General features: G+C 42.0%; 1 protein-coding gene across 2 annotated transcripts; it reads right to left on the bottom strand.

Moving 5' to 3' along the window:
• Positions 1-668: 668 nt before the first annotated feature.
• On the bottom strand, positions 669-17,473 carry LOC114474101 (multidrug and toxin extrusion protein 1-like). 2 transcript variants are annotated; one of them, XM_028464129.1, is made up of 18 exons: positions 17,321-17,473; positions 16,382-16,525; positions 12,998-13,099; positions 9,449-9,517; positions 9,210-9,358; positions 8,429-8,471; positions 8,275-8,319; positions 8,067-8,164; positions 7,882-7,979; positions 7,668-7,781; positions 4,419-4,486; positions 4,222-4,330; positions 4,068-4,143; positions 2,645-2,714; positions 2,419-2,551; positions 2,222-2,316; positions 2,051-2,131; positions 669-1,121 (listed from the first exon to the last, which is right to left on the bottom strand). In XM_028464129.1, the coding sequence occupies exons 2-18, from the start codon at positions 16,487-16,489 to the stop codon at positions 849-851; spliced, it is 1,731 nt and encodes a 576-aa protein (XP_028319930.1). In that variant the 5' UTR covers positions 16,490-16,525; positions 17,321-17,473; the 3' UTR covers positions 669-848. The 2 variants fall into 2 exon arrangements, with proteins under 2 accessions (XP_028319930.1, XP_028319931.1); XM_028464130.1 differs by lacking the exons at positions 16,382-16,525; positions 17,321-17,473 and having other exon boundaries at positions 9,210-9,377; positions 12,998-13,070.
• Positions 17,474-19,143: the final 1,670 nt, after the last annotated feature.

The following is a 19,143-nucleotide window of genomic DNA, read 5'->3' as shown; positions in this document are numbered from 1 at the left end:
AGTCCTTGACTTCCACGTGATAATTCCTGCAAAATTGAAACATGTCAGAAGATCAAAGTGGATTTCCTGAGGAACAGTTGTCTGAATATATGAAACCTTAAGAAATTATTCAAAAAGAAGACAAAAAGAATCTTGCTATAATTATCACAGGGAAATTCAAAGATTCAAGATTCAAAGTGTTTATTATCATGTGCACAGTAAATAAACATGTTTCCCTGCACAATGAAGTTTCTTCTTTACTCACCACAATGGATGTCCCAAAAAAAGTCAAACATAAAGTGTATTGTGCATAGTAAGTGAATGATATACAGTTCTATGAGCTGTTGAGGAGTCTGAATGCGGAGGGAAAGAAGGAGTTCCTCAGTCTGGTGGTCTTTCATTTTACACTTCTGTACCACCGTCCTGAGGGTAGAAGCGTAAACAGACCATGTTGGGGGTGTGTGGGGTCTTTAATGATGGAGCCAACTCTCCTGTGAACTCTGCTAGTTATTTTAAGTTTAGTTAGCCCTCGGCTTTGAGCTGAAGTTGTTTTCTGATCCTCTTCTTTCAAAATGATCTCCAGAGGTATTTACAGTCTTTGTTAAGACTTTTCTTTGTGGGCTGTTTTGAGTAAAATTCACATTTTTTGTTTCACATGCATAAGAATGAATGAAGGCCACGGTACGAGGTGAGCAGGAGGATTTTTATTACAAGTGGAAGGAAAAAGGAAAAACATAAGGCACCAATTTTTCCTTCCTAGAATTTGTATTATACACAGATGCAGAATACATTTCAAATTTCAAATCAATACCAGCTCCAACCTTTTCCCTTCATATAACCTGCTGTGTTGCTGGGCTATGCTAAAATATCTATTGAGCCAGCACAGTGGGTGTCAGCAGAACAGGAGTCTGCGTGGTATTGAACAAGTCCAATGTAGAGTTGTGCTTTGAAGATGTCACTGGCAAAGGGACGAGGAGGCGTACACCTACACCCACAGCAAGAAGACAAACAGCTGCAAAAATCAGAATTCCTCTTCTGACGACGAGCTGGGTGGTGGTGAGACGTCCACCTCTGTGGTGCTGATCAGCAGGTCCTCCATTGGTCCCAGTGCTCCTTTCATGTAACCTGTGGTCGTCCACCCACTTCAAGAACAAGACATAATGTTTTACATCACACATCAATCTCAAGGCCCAGCGGCAAAGTCCGGCCCTTTAAAGCTCCTGATATGGCCCTCAGGAGAAAGTATAGAATTACAGCAAAAACATGAAATCACCAACCAATTCAGTTTTAGATATCTCAGTATCTCCAAATACACAATGTCAATGAAACTGCACATTTTACCCATGGTTATATCACTTGATGGCAGTCATTGTGAACTTCAAACTGTTGTAATTACTCTCAATTTTTTCAAATATCCTACAATTTTCCTCAAACTATTTCCCAAAATGTCCCCAAATTAAACAAAAATTGGTCACAAAATCAAGGAAATTGAAGATTCTGCAGGGACTGATATCTGTCACTTATTGCTTGGATATTGTCAGTGCCATACATATTCTAAATACTATTATAGGTGGAAGTGCAAACTAGGGCACATGGATGATAAAAGTGCTTGTTTTATCACCTAAAATCTGCTGCCCATTTGAAATTAAACTGGTCTGTCTTTGGCCCCTGAAGTAAAATTAGTCTGAGACCCCTGCTTTACAGTCATTCACAGCAATAAATCAAAGAGTTTAAGTTGAACTAAACACATTTTTCTATTTTAACCCTACAAAGAGATGAATATTAATTGCTGACCAGTTTGTTTAACTGAATGCAAGGCTTCCCTGATTAAAGTAAAGAAACTTTTGATTTCATGTCAGGTCACACATGTGATATCGGCAAACATCGTATCGTCATCCAAACATATCAACATTGTATTGTATTGTGATGAAGCTGGTGATTTACACCCCTAATAGGAAGCAGTGTGACAGTTTGTTTTTCCAAAATACTTTTTATTCAAACATGAAGTGAGAACATGAAAAACCTTCAGCCTGTGGTAAAAATAGCATTGAGTTCCATTCACATAACTTACTTTTTGGTCTGCAGAATTCTCAGAAAGGTTTTCCGTATCCAGTAAAGCAAACTGGGCCCCTTTTTTAGCTCGTTTCACAGCCTGAGAAAATGGATACAAAGATTACTTTCATTTCTTTCAGTAATACAAATGGATGTGTCATGATGGTAAAACCTTAGTTATTGGTAATACCTCCTCTGTCATTTGCTTCCAGTTCAGCTTGAAGACGACAACAATGTAAAATATGGATTGTAAAACGACACACACGAGCAGTCCCAACCAAAAGCCTGCAGAGAAAAAAACAACAAAGACATGGTGTTCTGTTGATGAAACAGACTTTTTTTATCTTGTCTTGTATTGACAATGACATGATGATTTCCCATCTTCACCTAAAACCTTTAGTTTCACCACAAACATGAAAACAACGCTTAGGGTAAGCCCAATGCAATAGTATCCAATGAAGTTTGCAACAGCTGGTATCTTCTGCTTGCCTGTGCCTAAAAAGATGCCCGTGCAGACACACTAGCATGGAGAGAAAATAAACATTTATTACAGCTTTAATCATCTTCAGAATGTACCAGTTTTGTAACCAAATTCGAAAATTCTGAGACTTACCACAAGACCATCAAAGAACTGCAGGAAACAGTAAGCATTCATTAAGTTCGACACCAGCTCTATGATTTTCCTGGAATGATAGTTCAGATTTTTTCAAGTAACACTTTACTTGAAGTTTTATAAATATGACTGACATTACGTCATTATCTATCATTAGCATGAATAAGGTGATATGAAGGCTGTGTCTTTTGTTAAATTGTGCCTTTTTTCATCTTTTTTGGGTTAGATGGAGGGATCTAGTGGGGTTAGGTAGGGTTAAAGCTAGGGTAGGCGATTTTCTCCAGATACACTTTTCAAGTTTTTGGGTGAAATTGCCTTTATGCCCTGACAGAAATTAAGATCTTAATATGCTCTGAAAAAGAAATGAAGAAAATATGTCAACTGTAGCAGCTGTAAACCTGTAATAACTTCGACCAATGGAAAAAAAAACCGTTTGTTTTTAACGAATCACGACTCCTTGTCTCCCTGCCCGTTCTCTGTCCCTCATATGCACAAGCTCACACTGAAAGCGCGTCACTGCTGACAGAGTTATAATATATAATGGTAAAGTTTATTGTTTGCTTACTGCTGAAGGAGACATAAGACAATACACAATAAAAGGAACTAGCTGAGATCCTCTTCTGGAGCAGCTGTACGCATGCATGTGAGTGAGACGGAGCACAGAGGGGAGGGGGAGGGGGGTAAAGGTGGCACCGTCGGGGAGGCTACATTCAAAATCATGCTAGCTTTCGAAAATGACCTACCCTACCTTTAAGGTTAGGTGTTAGGGTAACAAAGGGTTAGGCCGGGTGAAAGCCGACATAGGTAAATGGCGGCGTGGGGGCCACATGCGGCCCTCGGCCTAATTCTGTGCATCCACCGAGACAACTCCACCAAAAATTGTAATTCAAGAAACTGGAAGTAATATGAAGCCCAATATAATAGACAAACTTAATACGAAAACATACAAGATGGAAGCAAAATGCACAGAATGTAAACAAAAATACACTGCGCAAAGACAAAAATACACGGCGCAAAAAACAAAAATACAAAAGCGTTTCCAAAAATACACAAAAAAGACTCAAAACATACAAAGGGGCATCAGAAACACAAAACAACCACTCACACACAAATACACAAATTGTACACTGATTGACATCAAATGTAAAAAAATAAACAAAAGGCAAACATATTTCACAAGAAATAACAAAAACACACATAATGTCTCATAAAATACACAAAATGTCAATGTGGCCCTGTTGTGATAAAAGTTGCCCTGGGTAATGAACAACACCTAATTCATGCTAATGGCAGGTGTATTGTCATAGGAATGACAGCCTAATGTCAGCCTTATGTATAAAACTTCAACTGTTACCAGATTTTTACTTTTAAAAATGTTTTGTGTAACAGTGGCATAAAGTTTGGGGAAGCATTTCATACTAACTCATCAGAAGTGAAGAGGAAGCCCAACACTGTTTTTGAAGTGCCAAGTACGATACCTTGAACGACTCCGAGTGCACCTGGAAAAGCATCAAGAAATGGATATGACGTTAATTTATGATCGTATGATTCAACACGCTTAGGGAATTTTAGCTGACCTGCAAGAACAAGTGACAACTTGCTTGTAAGTATTGCCCTGGCAGTGTCCCCAGCCCCAAGAGCATTCCCCACCCGAGCACAGACAGCCGCTTGAATACCATTAGGGAACTATATGTATTCATTGTTTTGGAAAAAAAAAAATAGGATTAGCTTGTAATGTGTCTCAAAAAAAATAATGACAAAAATGTATACGTACCATGTAGGTTATGAAAGCTATCATTAACACAGCATGTTGAGCTGCCAGCTCGTCTTCACCCAGCATTCCTGATTATTGGACACAAAGAAATTTATGTTGTTGATTATTTGCTTTAGAACAGTAGTGTCAACTCATTTTAGTACAGGGGTCAAATGTGGATATATATACAGAGCACTCTCGAACACTATCTCTAATCACTTACCAATCGCTAAATTGGAGGCTGAACTCTCAATCACAACAAGCACCGAATTTTGTACAGAAATTTGTTGTAATACTTTTAAGGTGACAAAAAAACACAAACCATCAGCTATTTCAATACAAGGTCAGAAAATTTATAAAATGGGCTTCTCCCCAACAGGGCTTCTCAGTGCACCCAGGGAACAACTGATTCCTATTTACATGCCGTATGGCTCTGTTCCCCAGTTCAACTGTCTCATTCTTCTTGCTTCTCTCGACGAGGACAGTCGCACTTTCTGTTTCTCCCTCCCTTCCATTCTTATCTCTCTTCCATCTGCTGCTTTGTCTGGTCTTGTGAGCCTAACAAGAGCCTCTCTCTGTAACTCATCCAAAACCGGAATAATGGAATTAATTAGTTGGTCTCTCAGTGCTATCGATCAGATTTTTTCGACGAAAAGAACCAAGAGTGGTGAACCCGCATGTCCAAGCAGGACGTTTGCGGCTGGATACACACTTGACCCTTGGAACAAGTGGCGAGTTGTGTGTCTGTCCATCCTTTCCGTGGAAGACGTGGAGGACATCTACATGATTGGAATAATGATAGTAGGCATGCTGCTGATCGGAGCTGGTGGCTTCCTAATCTATCGAAAAGTCCGTACTACGCTGGCGACTGTTTTGGAAACTAAGCCACTCATTGGATTACAGCAGAGAGACCCAAGACAGAAATTGACATAGCCTGTATCAAATCACATTGCTTATCTCCCTTTCGGCTCCCCAGTCAGCCAAGGCTAAAGCCAAGGTTGTCTCAACTCTTATCACCAGGAAGTTTCCTTCCCTACATTCCCACCTGGAACTGTTGATCCTGAACTTTTCCACACGTCATCTGGTTGTCAGTAACGCAGCTACAGGTCTTCAACTTCAAATGCCTCATTGGCCATCTTTCCCCACCTCCCATCCGCAGCTGCATGGAGGCGTGGTTGCAGCGCCCATTGGCAGCACACCCATGTCCCCAAATGGCTGGAATCCTGCTGTTCTTCCCACCTAACCCCCTCCCCCAGCCAACCTCCCCAACCCTTCCCACATGCCTTGTCTCAAGTTGTTTGACTGTGTCATGCTTACATTTATGTTTACGGAGGCGTTTTTTTTTTTTCCTGGTTTCACACTGCTTTCTCTGTTTAGGGAAATCAGTTTCAAACTGGCAGTTTTTTTTCCCCTCACCCCTCCTCTCCTCCTGTTGTTGATCCCTTTTTCACCTAAATATGTGGGCGCCGCAAATGGCTGCTCCGGTGTGTTGATGTGTCTTCTTTCACTGCAACTACCAAGTCAAATTCCTCGTATTGTTCTAAACTGTACCTGGTCAATAAAGCTCTTCTGATTCTGATTCTGAACAGTTTTGGATTCTAATTACTGAAAAACTGTCCTCCATTTTGGACTGCAGGATTCCTCTACCTCCAAATCTATGTCTGATAGGAGACCTGACGATGCTTGATCTTCCAGCAAACCAATCGGCCAGTGTTTCTTGGCCTGGCGGATCCGTGATCCCCGTGGACCCTGTGCCAGGGCAGGGGTGTCCCGGGGGTGGGTCTTTGGGTGGGGCGTCTCGGTTATCTTGCCGTCTGCCCGGGGACTGGCTGTGGTTTGGTGTGGATGGGGCTGGTGGCCTGGGGCCCGCTGTCCTCCAGCTTATGCTGGCTTCGGGGGGGTGTCTTGTGTCCGCGCGTGGGTGATCAAGGCTGGCCTTCCTTGTGGGGGGTTGGCGAGGCTCTGCTGGAGGCACTTGGTGTGGGGTGGCGGTGCCTAGCTGGGGGTGCTTGGGTTCGCCTGCTTATCGGTTGGTGGGTGGCGGGGTGGCCCTGCTTGGGCGGCTGATGGCGTCCTTTCTTGTCGGGGGGGCGGGGCCGCCTCTCTGCGGAGGGCGTTGTATCGTGGTACCGTGCGGGCCTGTGCTGGCGCTGGTGCGGGTGCGGGCCGCTCCCTGTTGCAGCAGGGCGGGCCGCTTTGGGCTGGCATGCGGCGGAGGTCGATTGAGGAGGTGCAATGTGTTGGCAGTATTGTTGTTAGTGGGGTGGCAGTCATCCCAGTGGTATCTGTCATTGTGTCCTTGGGCAAGGCACTTTACCCACATTGCCTAGTATGAATGTAGTGGGTGAGTGAGTGTTGGGGGTGGTCGGAGGGGCCGATGGCGCACTTTGGCAGCCTCGCTTCCATCAGTCTGCCCCAGTGCAGCTGTGGTTACAACAGTAGCTTACCACCACTAAATGTAGAGTGAAAAAATAATCCCTTAATTCTGTAAAGTGACTTTGAGTGTCCAAAAAAGCTCTATTTAAAATTGATGCATTATTATTATTATGTACAGCACCCTCACTATTGTTCTCTGTGTACTTTATTATTGTAGAACTGTTTGATAACTCGTTCCAGAAATTTAGTCAGATTTTACTGACCAGGTTACCCCAGCATACAGAATATTAAGAACACTTCTTATCTTCTGGCATTTTTGTAAGTTTAATGATTATTTATTATTGGCAAAATTAAAATAATGATGTTCCCATTTGAACCTACTGGAACATTGATATCCTTAAGTGCTCATTGAGTTCTACTTCAACCCACTCCCTTTCGAGCAGTATTTTTATGTTTATCTATAGTAATCATGTTAATATATATCATGTATATTAGCCATAGGCTACAAATGAAAAAGTGTATGTACATGTAATACAAAAGTTTTTCTGTTTGTATTATAGTACTCAAATTAAATAAATAATTGTTGATTAATAATACAGTTTATGTTAGCCCCAAAGTGCCCCCTGCTATTAGTTATGGTTACACTGACACTACGAGGGGTTATACTGACTCTGAGGGGTTAAACTGAGGGATGTTGACTCTGAGGAGTTAAACTTGTGCATCCTCAATTGCATGTTCTTTGGGAAATGCAGTTTGAAATGTAATTGTTATCTCATTTCAGTTCTGAATTCTAGAGACATACCGATATATATTTTTAGACACAATTTCATCCTAATTTGTGAATTAAATGTCCCATTGTAAAAAGAGTGGACATACGGGTATATCTAAGATTACCTGCAAAGAATCCACCGAACTCATAAATCCACCACTCGAAACACTTCATTAGGGCACTGGGAATGGCCAGCCTCATGTAGGAGCCCCACTCCTGCAGTGAATCTGCAGACCATCCTGCAGGGGGAGAGAGGCACCTATATTTATCATCTCTGAAGATGACTGGGAGAAATTGTCTATGCAAACATGGAAAGATGCTTCATAACAAATTAATTACCTCCCCATGTGGCCTCATGAAGCTTTTTCCAGCGAATGTAAGCAAACAGGAAGATACAAATGTAAATCTGTGACAAGGTGTTGGCTGCAGCAGAACCACTGTAATTACATATTGACAGTGTTGCTTATACAACTGTATATTCAGATTAGAAAAAATGCTACCCTGAGGCACACGAGCACACCCACCTAACACCCAAATTTAGCCAGTGAAGAAAAACATAATTTGTCAGCACATTGGCAATGTTTGCAAGTACAGCTGTGTAGAACTGAGGCAGGATTATTCCCTGAAAACACAAACAACAACACACCACGAGTGAATACACAAACAACAACACACCATGAGTGAATCTTTTCAAGGACAAATGTGAAAGTATTGAAATTAGCATTAGTGCACCTGATTCTGCAGATAAGACACCTGGAGCTTATGTAGAAACATGGCCTGGAAAGAAAACACTGGATAAACAAGTGTGCACTAATGGCATCAAATGTTGCTTTTGTATTGATTTTTGCTTATTTTTGTATTGTTTTTGCTTATAGATGAAACTTACTGGTACTGCAGGGAGGAAAGCCATTATATACAGCTGGGCAATTCTGAATAAAAAACGCCATTTTCAGAAAATTATATTTTTATAGTTCATTTCTGCTTTTCCTCATAGCAATACATTGAACAATATGTATACTTGTAAACAGAATTAAGTGCAGTGATATTGTTTGTTCAGTTCAGGGGCCAAATATGTACAAGTTTGATCTCAAGTGAGCTGCAGTGGTGGGGAAACTAACAATTTCAACATTAGAGCTACTTTTCATTTACATGTATATATGATATACCAACAATATCCACGCAATAGTAGTGACAATATTTATTTAATTTGAGGAAATTTTGTCAAATAATTGGAGGATTGAGCATGATTTTGGAAAAATTTGATTTCTTTCAACAATTTAAGAGCAAAAATGATTCCATCGTGTTTGCAAATAATGTAAATAAGTGTCAAGTTCTACTTCCAAATAAATATATTGAAATGTTATGTGTATTATTTTTGCAAGGATGCCAATATTTATGTTTGGAAATGATAGTGATTTAAAAATACTCCCACTTTCTGGTTAATTTCAGTATTATAATTCTAATGAAAAGTTTTTATTTTTTGAATATTGTCAAAATTCCAGAGTCAAAGTTCTAGTGGAAATTCATACAATGATTCATGTTTTAAAGGGCCAGATTTGGCCCCCAGGCCTTGGGTTTGACACGTGTTTTAGATGATGAAGGCTCACATGATGTGACGCATCTTTGAGGGCCTGGGTTTTACATGCAAGCTTAGTGCAGGCAATTACCTGGCCACCTCAGGGTCTTGACCCATGCAGAGCAGGATGGCCTGGGCATTAATGAGGAGAGCCCAGCAGGGCAGACAGAAGAGAAGGAGGATGATGATGCCACGCTGAAGAATCCCTCCCACCCTCAGCAGGTTCTTCCCACCAAATGTCTGCACAGCCGCTCAGACACTGTTAATTATTCCACGCATCAAAGTAATGAATAGCCTTTGTCAACCAAGTGTCAGAAAAGAGTAACACACCTGAGATATTAGAGTATCACATGCCAGACCCAGACCACATCCTGTTGCTGCAGTGGAAACATTAATGGCCTGAAATTAATAGAAAAAACCCAACTGTTAGACATTCATAGATTTTGGTTCCATTTTCCAGACATTAACACTAGAAGTCCCACAGAGGTGTCAAATGAACTTTTTACCTATAAAACCCAGAGAGGTGTCATTTGACCCAAAGAGAACACAAAAATTATTTATTTTTAATGACAGTGTGGTGTGAGAAATGTGCAAAAGAACAACTGTGATTTGTTTTCAATGGTTTTTATTTGTGTAAAAAAAAAAAAATAAATAAATAAAAATAATGATAATAACAAAGCAACTGTGCACATATTTAGAAGAATCTCCTTCATCCTCTTATTGAGACTCGTGACATACTTGGCACTGCCACGGTATCTCTCCCCTACATTTGCCACATGTGTATTTGTGGCAATGAACACATCGCACAGTTGCGCAATTGCTCTTGCAGCAATGGTTGATCTGACACTTAGCCCTTTTCCCAGGGCCAGGTGTAGGCGGTTGTTGTTGGCGCAGTTGCTCTTTGAGTGCCTTCTTTTCACTCACATGAGAGTTAGCCAACTCTCTTGCTAGCTGAACCAGGAAGTCCACCCGTCTCTCCTGCACCCCGGTGCATGCTTGATAAAGCAGATGTGCATTGAGTGCCGCCATGTCGATCATGTTGTAGAACACGGCGACTGGCCATCGCCGTGTTCCTGTGCGCACACTGTACTCCCGCACCATCTGGTCCATCACATCCACTCCGCACTTTGTGGTGTTGTATTGGGTGATGGTGTTTGGCTTCCTTTTGATGTTTCCTCAGTCTCAACCACGCTGTGCATGCTGCTGAGAATGTAGACGGTCTTTTTTCGTTTGGGCGCATACACCGTCAGCGTGGCACCAGTGGTGGAAAACACCTAAAAAAGAAGAAATTGTTGTTATTATAGCGGTTTTAAACACAATGACACACTCAGAGGTGTTGATGGAATAAAAAGACCAACAACATACCTGAGTGGTGAATTCCTTGCAGTCCATCTTTCTAGTTGACTGAGGAATTTCCCGGAGAATCTTGTTGACTGTCCCGAGGATGGTGGTTTTCCGGCTGAGCAGTCGTCGTGCAAGTGTCAGTGATGTAAAGAAATTGTCCGTGGTGACAGTCCTGCCTTTGTCCATAAATGGTTCCATCAGCTTCATCACCACACTCTCAGAAAGTCTCTCCTCACTGGGACGACTGGGGTCCTTTCCAAGACATGGGAGGACATTGCAGATGTACTTTGTTTTCAAATCACAAGCCAAAACTTTATGCTAAATTTGTCGGGTTTTGTTGCAATGTACTGCAGGAAACAGCAGCGAGTCTTCGATGGGAAAAGCTGTTCATCAATTGTGATGTGTCGACCAGGGTTGTAGCATGTGATGCAGTTGGTAACAAACGATCCCCACACATCCGAAATTGCAGCAAACTTATCTGTCTGCACTCGCTCACTGCGCGTAAACATGTCATCAAATCGTAGGTGACGCATGATGCCTTGGAAACGGTTTCGTGACATAATTCCAGTGGTAAGTGGGTTTCCCAGGCATGCTGACCAGCTGTCACGCAGAGATGGAACCTTGGTCACCCCCCTCAAAATAATAACAGAAATAAATGCCATTAGTTCATGGAGGATCATGAACCAGTCCGTCTGCTCCGTTTGCCGTGCATGCTGAATAGTCCATTCTTGAATGGTACGAAGCATGCCAACAGTAATGAAACAGAGGAAGCTCTGAAGGCGACTCCTGATTCTTCTTCTGGCCTTTGCTGTTGGCTCTCCATCTGCAGCGTACGGTTCCATTGGAGTGAAACGGAGAATTGTACCCACATGTTCTTCATGCCACACTGTGCCATCTTTCGCCGTCTCTGTTGGCTCACTCTCCAACCGAGCTCTCTTTTCCAGATGAGGAGCAGTCTCGTCATCTGCAATGTGAACAAATTCAAATTATTCTTTTGTTTGGTTTTAAATAAAAATAAAGTCAGGAAATGAAAATAGGATGTTTGGGAAACCTGAAGACAGCTCAGAGTCCGAATCCGAATTTGGCTGAAGGTTTATGTCCTCTCCATCTGAGTCACAAGGGTTTGCATTGTTCAGGATCAATTCCAACGCTTCTTGAGTGGTAAATCTTCTCTGCATTTTGAGTAGAATAAGTGTGGAGTGTCAGCAGGTGGAAGCAGCCAGCTATTTATTCCCCACAGCACAAAAGGCTGCATGACAATAGGCTATTCCAGGGGTGTCCAATTCCGGTCCTCGAGGGCCACTAATCAGCATGTTTTAGATGTTTCCCTCTTTCAACACACCTTATTCAAATGATCAATGATCATCCAGCTCTGCAGAAGCCTGATAATCATTTGAATCAGGTGTGTTGGAAGAGGTGACTCTGTTTCTTTCAATGTTTGTAGTCTGTGTTTGTTCTCCCCCAGCATCAAGCAGAACGAGTTAATAAACGGGGCATTGTGACTTTAGCTTCCAGGGCACTTCCCCCTAACATTCCAGACTTCCATTGTTAGAGTCAGGCTCTCCCCCCTGCTGATTTCTCAGGTGATTCATTTACAAATGAATAGATGCAAATTGTAGCCATCAGAGTCGTCAGTTTGGTCCTAGAGTTCATTTGACCCTGCTCTGGGACTTCTGGGGGGATATAGAAATCCCTGGGACTTCTAGTGTTAAGTGTAGGAGTCTACAGTAGTAAGAAGACAACATGAACGTTTTTGAGCTGTTAGCACGTTAGCTAACACATTTAGCAGGTTATTTTTATTTTGCCCACCAACTACCCAGCGTCATTATTCTAGACATTCTATTTTGGATTAAATCTAGTCGGTCCGTCTTAGCCTTAATTTAGCCCAAATATAGTCATTGAAATTGTTTGGGTTTTTTTGGACCGTCAAAAGGGGTTCAAATTTAGTCCCAATATAGTTGTTGAAATTAAGTTATTATTGGACCATCCAACGTAGTCCAATTTGAGCCCTTATTTAGTTGTTGAATATGGGGTTTTTTTGACCGTCAAAATTTAGCCCAATTCTTGTCGTAGAAATTGTGTTGCTTTTGGGCCGTCCAAATAGGTCAAATTTTTTTCCACAATATAGTTGTTGAAATTGGGTTGTTTTTGGATTTAGCACATTTGGTCCAAGTTTGGCCCAAAAATTGTCATTGGAAATAGGACTTCTCATTTGGGGTAAGTAGCTCTAACTTTTAACCCTTTTAATTGGGCTAGTTTGGACCAAAATTGACAAAAAATAAGAAGAAATGTACAAGTTGACTACAAAGATTCCCACAATTAGGTATTACATTTTGGGAAGGTATACATAACACTTAGTACTATGACCAGAAAAAGACGGCTTTTCACCTTTCACTTTTCTACCAAATATTGATGTTGTTTAGGCAAAGATGTCTTTTCAGCCATATATTGCTGGGTGGGACAGCTGTCATTAATTTTATTTTCAACAGCTCTTGAATTTCACTTTATTTTCGGTTACATGAGCTTTATACCTACAGCAGAAGCTAATCCATATCCAGCCATCACAGAATTTCCCAGACGTCCACAGAACATTGTGACTACAAATGGAAGCAGGTACATGAGGATTCTAGACAGGAGCTGCAAAGACAAACATCAATGCACTGTTGTCCCCAAGTTACATACAGTACAGCATTCAGATGTGCTCGACATCACTTAACCCTCCTATTATCCTTGGGGTCAATTTGACCCCATTTCAGGTTTATCATTCAAAAAATAATAGTTTACTCAATTTTACTTAATCCGCTGAACTCATATTGCATGCATTGGTGTTTCTCTGGGGTCAATTTGACCCCAAGCTGTTTTAGCTGAGTAAAATGTGTCTGTCTGTCAGCTCTTTCATAGCGAAAGTGACGTAGAGGAGACATTATAATGAATGATGCTAAATATGTTACAAAAAGGAGATGAAAATAAGTAAATAAAACATCTTCATGAAAGGAAAGTGGTGAGTCACCAACATCAATAAATAAGGTTCATTCCATGAGAGTCATGAATGTGCAAATTAAAAAAGATTTAGATGAAAGATTTTTAAGATACACTAGCTCTAAAACTGAATGTTTAACCTGATGGTGGCACTGCAGTAAAGGTCATATCATCACCACAACCAAGAGGGTTCATACTCTTGTGGTCATTAATGTTGTCAGTAAAATTGAGAAGATTTGGATGAAAACTATTCAAGATAAATGCAATCTAGTTTAAAAGTTTGGCCTGATGGTGGCGCTAGAGAACAGGTTATGTTCCCTTTCAGTCGATTCACTCGGTACAACACATATAGTATAGGATATCACGCCCCCGCGTGGCCTACTGAAGAAACCTCTAATCAAGCCTTTTAAGGCAGATGATCTGTGATGACTTAAGTGAGGCTCCGTCTGCCTCCTAATTACGCTGTCATCACAGTCATCCTTCAGTTCTTACGCTCTTCACCTCTCTAAGAACACCTCTACCAAGTGAAGCTAACAAGATGCTGCTGGTTAGCCCTGTCTCTGCCAGGTACTGGACAACCGGAGAAGGTGCAGCCTCTTGCGCCACAGGCTCCACATCATGCTCCACACCATTTGGCTTGGAGCAAAGGTCCGCCGCAGGGCTTCCAAAAGGGCCCAGCGCATAGGCGGAAGAAGCCACACACCTCCTAGCTGTGGGACTGAGTGAAGAGGGGCTTCAGCAGCAGGGAGACGCTGCTGTCCCTATTTTGTTGCCGCCAAAAATGTGCCGGCCATGTTCGTTTCAGGGGCCCAATCCCAAAAGGCATTGTTCTCTCCTAACACAGTCACCAAAGCACAAACCCCCATGCACACAAATGCACCTTTGTTTATAAATCCCAGTTTGGGTGTGTTGAATGTTTCTCTGGTAGCTGTAAAGTTTTGCAATGTTCGTCACTATCTCGGGGCCCCTTTAAAGGTTCACTCTGTGCCTATTGCAAAGATGCCCATGTTGTACTCAATAAAGGATGCATTTTGTATGAAAAAACAAAACAAAAACAAAAAAAACTCCAACTCATATAAACCTGGTCGGTCAGGTGAGGCCACTCCCTTTCCAGGTGGCGCGCATGCGCACTCTACCCTTGGGTAGAGCGTACCGTTGCTATGGGCAACTGGTTACAGTTCCGGGTCAGAACTCCACGCTTCACTTCCGTGATGAACACAGTGGTAAAGAAGGAGGCAGCAGCAGTGGTAATGAGGGAGGAAGTACACACGCTTTTGAGCAAGAAAGCAGTGAGAGTGGTGCACGCTTTGGAGATGAACAAAGGTTGGTACAGCTGATATTTCATTATTCCAAAGAAAGAAGGGGGACTCCTATTTTTGACCTTGCTGGGGGCTATCTTTGCGGGGTCTCTCCAGGCAGTGCTGGCCTGGCGGAGTGTGGGGGTGCCTCTTCCCTTTGGGTGTGGCTCTGTGCTTTTCTCGTCTCCTGGTTGTCTTGGGGGCGCTCCCCACGGTGTGCGGGTCAGGTTAGGGCTGTGCAGTCTTGCTGGGCTGTGGCCGGTTCATGGGCTAGTCCTGGCAGGGGTCTTCTGGGGCGGGTGGTGTGGGCCGCACCCTAGAAAGCCTGTGGGGGGGGGGGGGGGGGAGGGGGGGGGGGATGTTGGCGGGAGGCCTTGAGATTGGGGGTTGGGGTCGGTGGCGGAATGCGCTGGGTGCTCGGCACTTGGGGCTTTCTCGGATGTGAGTGTGGGGGGCAGTGGCAAAGGACGAAACCTGCTGAGAGCATGCTGGCAGGATCATTGCAAAACTCTGAACCCGAAAGAGAGAAGCAAAACTCTGAACTGCTCGGGGAAAGCCAAGGAGTATGTATCTTTGTCTGTCACCCCTGTCACCCCCAACAGGTACAGCAATATGCAGAATTGTGGAAAACAAGTATTACATCTGGAATCATTCTATGTCTTCCCAGGCCTCAAAATCACAAGTAACTAGCTGGATAAACATTCCTCATGCCCCAAAAGATGTACACCTCCCATTAATGTCAAAATAGGGTACATCTAGCTCCTTAAAATGTATTACTCAAGAGGAACTTTGCAAACACAGAGTCTGAATGCCTGTTTTCCCATCCTTACCATAACACCCCCAAATCCTTGTGAAATTACGCATGGAGTTACTGCTTAAACAGGGCCTCTTGTTTAACCTATAGTTTACACATATGCATCATGCTGGAATCAATTCGTTATTGGAAAAAGGACTATAAACCTTTTATTTCACATGTTAAATGCTTTAATACACATCATGTCCCATACTATATGTGTTGTACCGAGTGAATCACCTGAAAGGGAACAAAATGTTTTGTCAATTACTTCTGTTCCCTGAAGGAGAGGAACAAGGCACAACACTTCTTTGCCCCGCTACACAGCTGGGATCAGTGAAGAGCGGCTACTGAACTGAAGGATGACTGTGATGACAGCGTATTTATGAGGCAGGCCGAACCTCACTTACGTCATCACAGATTAAAGGTTTCTTCAGTAGGCCACGCAGGGGCGTGATATCCCATACTATATGTGTTGTACCTCGTTCCTATCCTTCAGGGAACAGAAGTTAAAGACATAACATTTTGGTTTCATTATCAAGGGGTTATTTATGTATTCAACAAATAAACAAAGAGTCTGACACAAAAATTTGGTCAACAATTTTCTGAAAACCATGTTTCTGGAGTCAAATATCTCTGTGGTCAGACTGACCCCAAGGGTAAAATGTGTTAGGAGGGTTAATTTCACTGATCGCTGCTTCTGAAAATCTGACAGATCTGTCTCTGATCTTCAAAACAAACATTTAACAATCTTCTACTCTCTAAAATGAGGAGATTTTTTTTCAACAGATGGTCTTTGAGCCACACACAGCATCTTAGAAAACATTAAAAAAAAGAGCTGGTTCTTACCAAAGGCCCTGTCATTCTAACAATGTGGTACAGTTCATCTCTGTGTACAAGAGGAAGCTTGTTGCGCAGCCATCTGCAGCAGAAAAGTTTATCGCTGGTTGTGTCCATTTTTGCAGGATCAATAAAACGTAATGGTTTGTAGAGCTAAGACACACGGGACAAAGTTCAACTCATGAGTCACTTTTTAAAAACAATCATTTACAGGTTGATGCCAAATGGAAAGATTACACTTAAACATTGGCTGGGAATTGGTTCAAAAGTTAGAGAGTAATGTTTAACATTTGACCTTTTTTTCAAGAGTAGTGGTTATCATAGCATTCTAATAACTAGGTCACGGCCTTGACAATATGAATTTGTTGTTACCAAGGCCGGATTAGCAACACCAGGGGCCCTGGGCACTGAGACTCACCAGGCCCCTTCTCTAACCTAATACTCACACCAATTATTTTATATATATATATATATATATATATATATATATATATATATATATATATATATATATATACTCGCCTTTCCAGAATGAGAAATCAAGCACTGTCATCTCTCTCACAAATTACACAACAACAATGAAATAAAAAAAATCATCACAGCCCAGTGCATGGCTAAGGATTATGACAATAAAGTGTTCACATTAAAGCACCCAAGCAGAACCTCCACCAGTACTTCTCAAATGTTACTGACTGAAGATATAACAATGCCATCACATAACACAACTGAGTGCAGGTTGCATTCTGTCACCAAGTCAGCTGGATAACTTAACACTGCAAAAAAACAAATATGCAGCACTATAACTCTCTGCATCACACCACAATGAATTATGCAAGATACATGTTGTGCAAACAGCATAATAGAATAAGCAAAATACATGTATTATCTGCACAATCATAAGAGTTTATAGTGGCCTACTCACTTCACATAAAGCACAATGGTTCTTACCTTTAGAAGTTCTTCTTTCTGGTCTTTTTCTTTGCAAAGTTGCAAATCAAGTCCTCAAAGTCCAGCTCCCTCACCAGCTCAGATTCTATGGCCATTATAAACCCCGCAATAAATGCATTGTTGCATTGTGAAAACACTTTGCAAGGAAAGCAAAAAATATCTCCCGTTGATGGTGAATATATAATCCATTCTCGTGGAATAGCTTCCCCATTGTAAATGCGCCAGGTCAGAGCGTCATTAGTAAGGGAGCGCGTCTTTCCCTCTTCGTCGTTCCCCCTCCGTGAAGCAGGATATTTAGCCGCCCGATTTTGAAAGGCTGAGATTCCTTTAAATAAAATTTCCTTGCGGGTGCTTTCTGTAAGCGATCCCCATAGTGCAGGGTCTTCAGATATTGAGGAATTACCTTGTTCCGCTTGCTCTTCATTCATAGATGCCGCTTCATTTTCTCCGGTAAGGATAGTTGCCGCCGTTAGCTCAGGCTGGGCATCACTGGTAGAAGGCGCTTCCAAGCTAACATTGCTGCTGGCTAGCTCGAAACCCTCCTCTTCAATTCTAGCTTTTTTGAAAAAGCTGTTAATTGGCATAACATTTTTTATAGCTGTCGCTTCCTTTTCCTCCTTTTCTTTTTTCTTCTTGCGCTTTGCGTGTCCGCTGGGCTTTTTGTTGATGCTGCTGAGGTCCATTTTCCGCCACTTTCCACTACATACACAATATATGGAAACTATGGAAACCACCTGCTAAGCCCCACCCACCATTATCATTAGCCAATCTACACAATGCATTGCCACCCGCTCCCAATCATTACCTGTCAAGTCAACAAACTGACATATAAGGGAGACAATCACGAGAGTCCATTTCTTGTAGACAACCATTATTTTATTCTGATTGGACCATTATTATTTCTGCCGGCAGAGGGCCCCTCTATGCCCGAGGGCCCCTGGGCACGTGCCCAGGTTGCCCATATGGTAGATCCGGGTCAGGTTGTTACTAGGCTGTTTCTATACCTGTGTTGCCTTTAAGAGTGTTTCTGACTCAAATAGAATTATTGCACTGTATCTATTAGTAATAAATAAATAATAAATACGGTCAAAATAGTGAAAAGACAATTTGTCAATTGTCACCATTCTTGTTCTTGTGAGCATTGTTGCAAACTGTGTGCCTTCCTGTAAAACCATGAGCTTTCCTACAATATTGCAATAATTATTGTTCCGTGAGGCTACTACCATGATTATACTGAACCGTGAACCGTTACTTCCCTACTAATAACCCTTTAAGCTTACTGTTGTGTTGTCAGATAAGCTGTGAGTTAGGGTGACGGACGTCCCTGGAAATTGGCCTAATTTTGGCACTTAATGAATGAGAAAACAAAATGTTGCGTTGACTAGAACAATTATTATGGTAACAAGTAGGAAGTGTGAGTAAACGTGTCCACCAGGAGCGGACTGGCGGGGGAAAGTGGCCCGGGAGTCAATGACAGATCGTCCCACTTCCTGCACGGTGTGGGGAGCCAGCCAGCTGGCAACACAAGTTTTATGTCCCTTGATGAAAATAACTGCATTTGATGTTGCTTTGGACAATCATCATCTATTAATCATTAACTTCAACCCATAGGTAGCATACAGTAATATAATTACAGTAGTAAAGTGATTTTACAGCATGTAGTGATATTAATGCAAACAGGTCATTTTATTGATACAATAACATTTGGCTGACCCACCACACCAACCAAGCTCCAGTATCCCTTATATTTTAAGACAAGTGTAGAGGAAATCTAAAATAGCCACTTGTCAACCACTTACTAAATACAATTATGTGATTAGAAT

The sequence above is a fragment of the Gouania willdenowi genome, chromosome 13 (assembly GCF_900634775.1).
Source record: "Gouania willdenowi chromosome 13, fGouWil2.1, whole genome shotgun sequence".
In the NCBI taxonomy this organism is placed as follows: Eukaryota; Metazoa; Chordata; class Actinopteri; order Blenniiformes; family Gobiesocidae; genus Gouania; species Gouania willdenowi.
Note: the sequence above shows the minus strand (reverse complement) of the source record. Positions and strands in the feature narration are given on the sequence as shown.

Bases quoted from the DNA above. Each gene is read 5' to 3' on its own strand.
- LOC114474101 (XM_028464129.1), bottom strand. From the start codon at position 16,489: ATGGACACAACCAGCGATAAACTTTTCTGCTGCAGATGGCTGCGCAAC. The intron at 2,317-2,418 runs GTGAAGATGGGA...TTTTCTCTGCAG, and splicing joins GGTGAAACTAAAGGTTTTAG to GCTTTTGGTTGGGACTGCTC. The intron at 2,132-2,221 runs GTATTACCAATA...CCATTTTCTCAG, and splicing joins GGAAGCAAATGACAGAGGAG to GCTGTGAAACGAGCTAAAAA.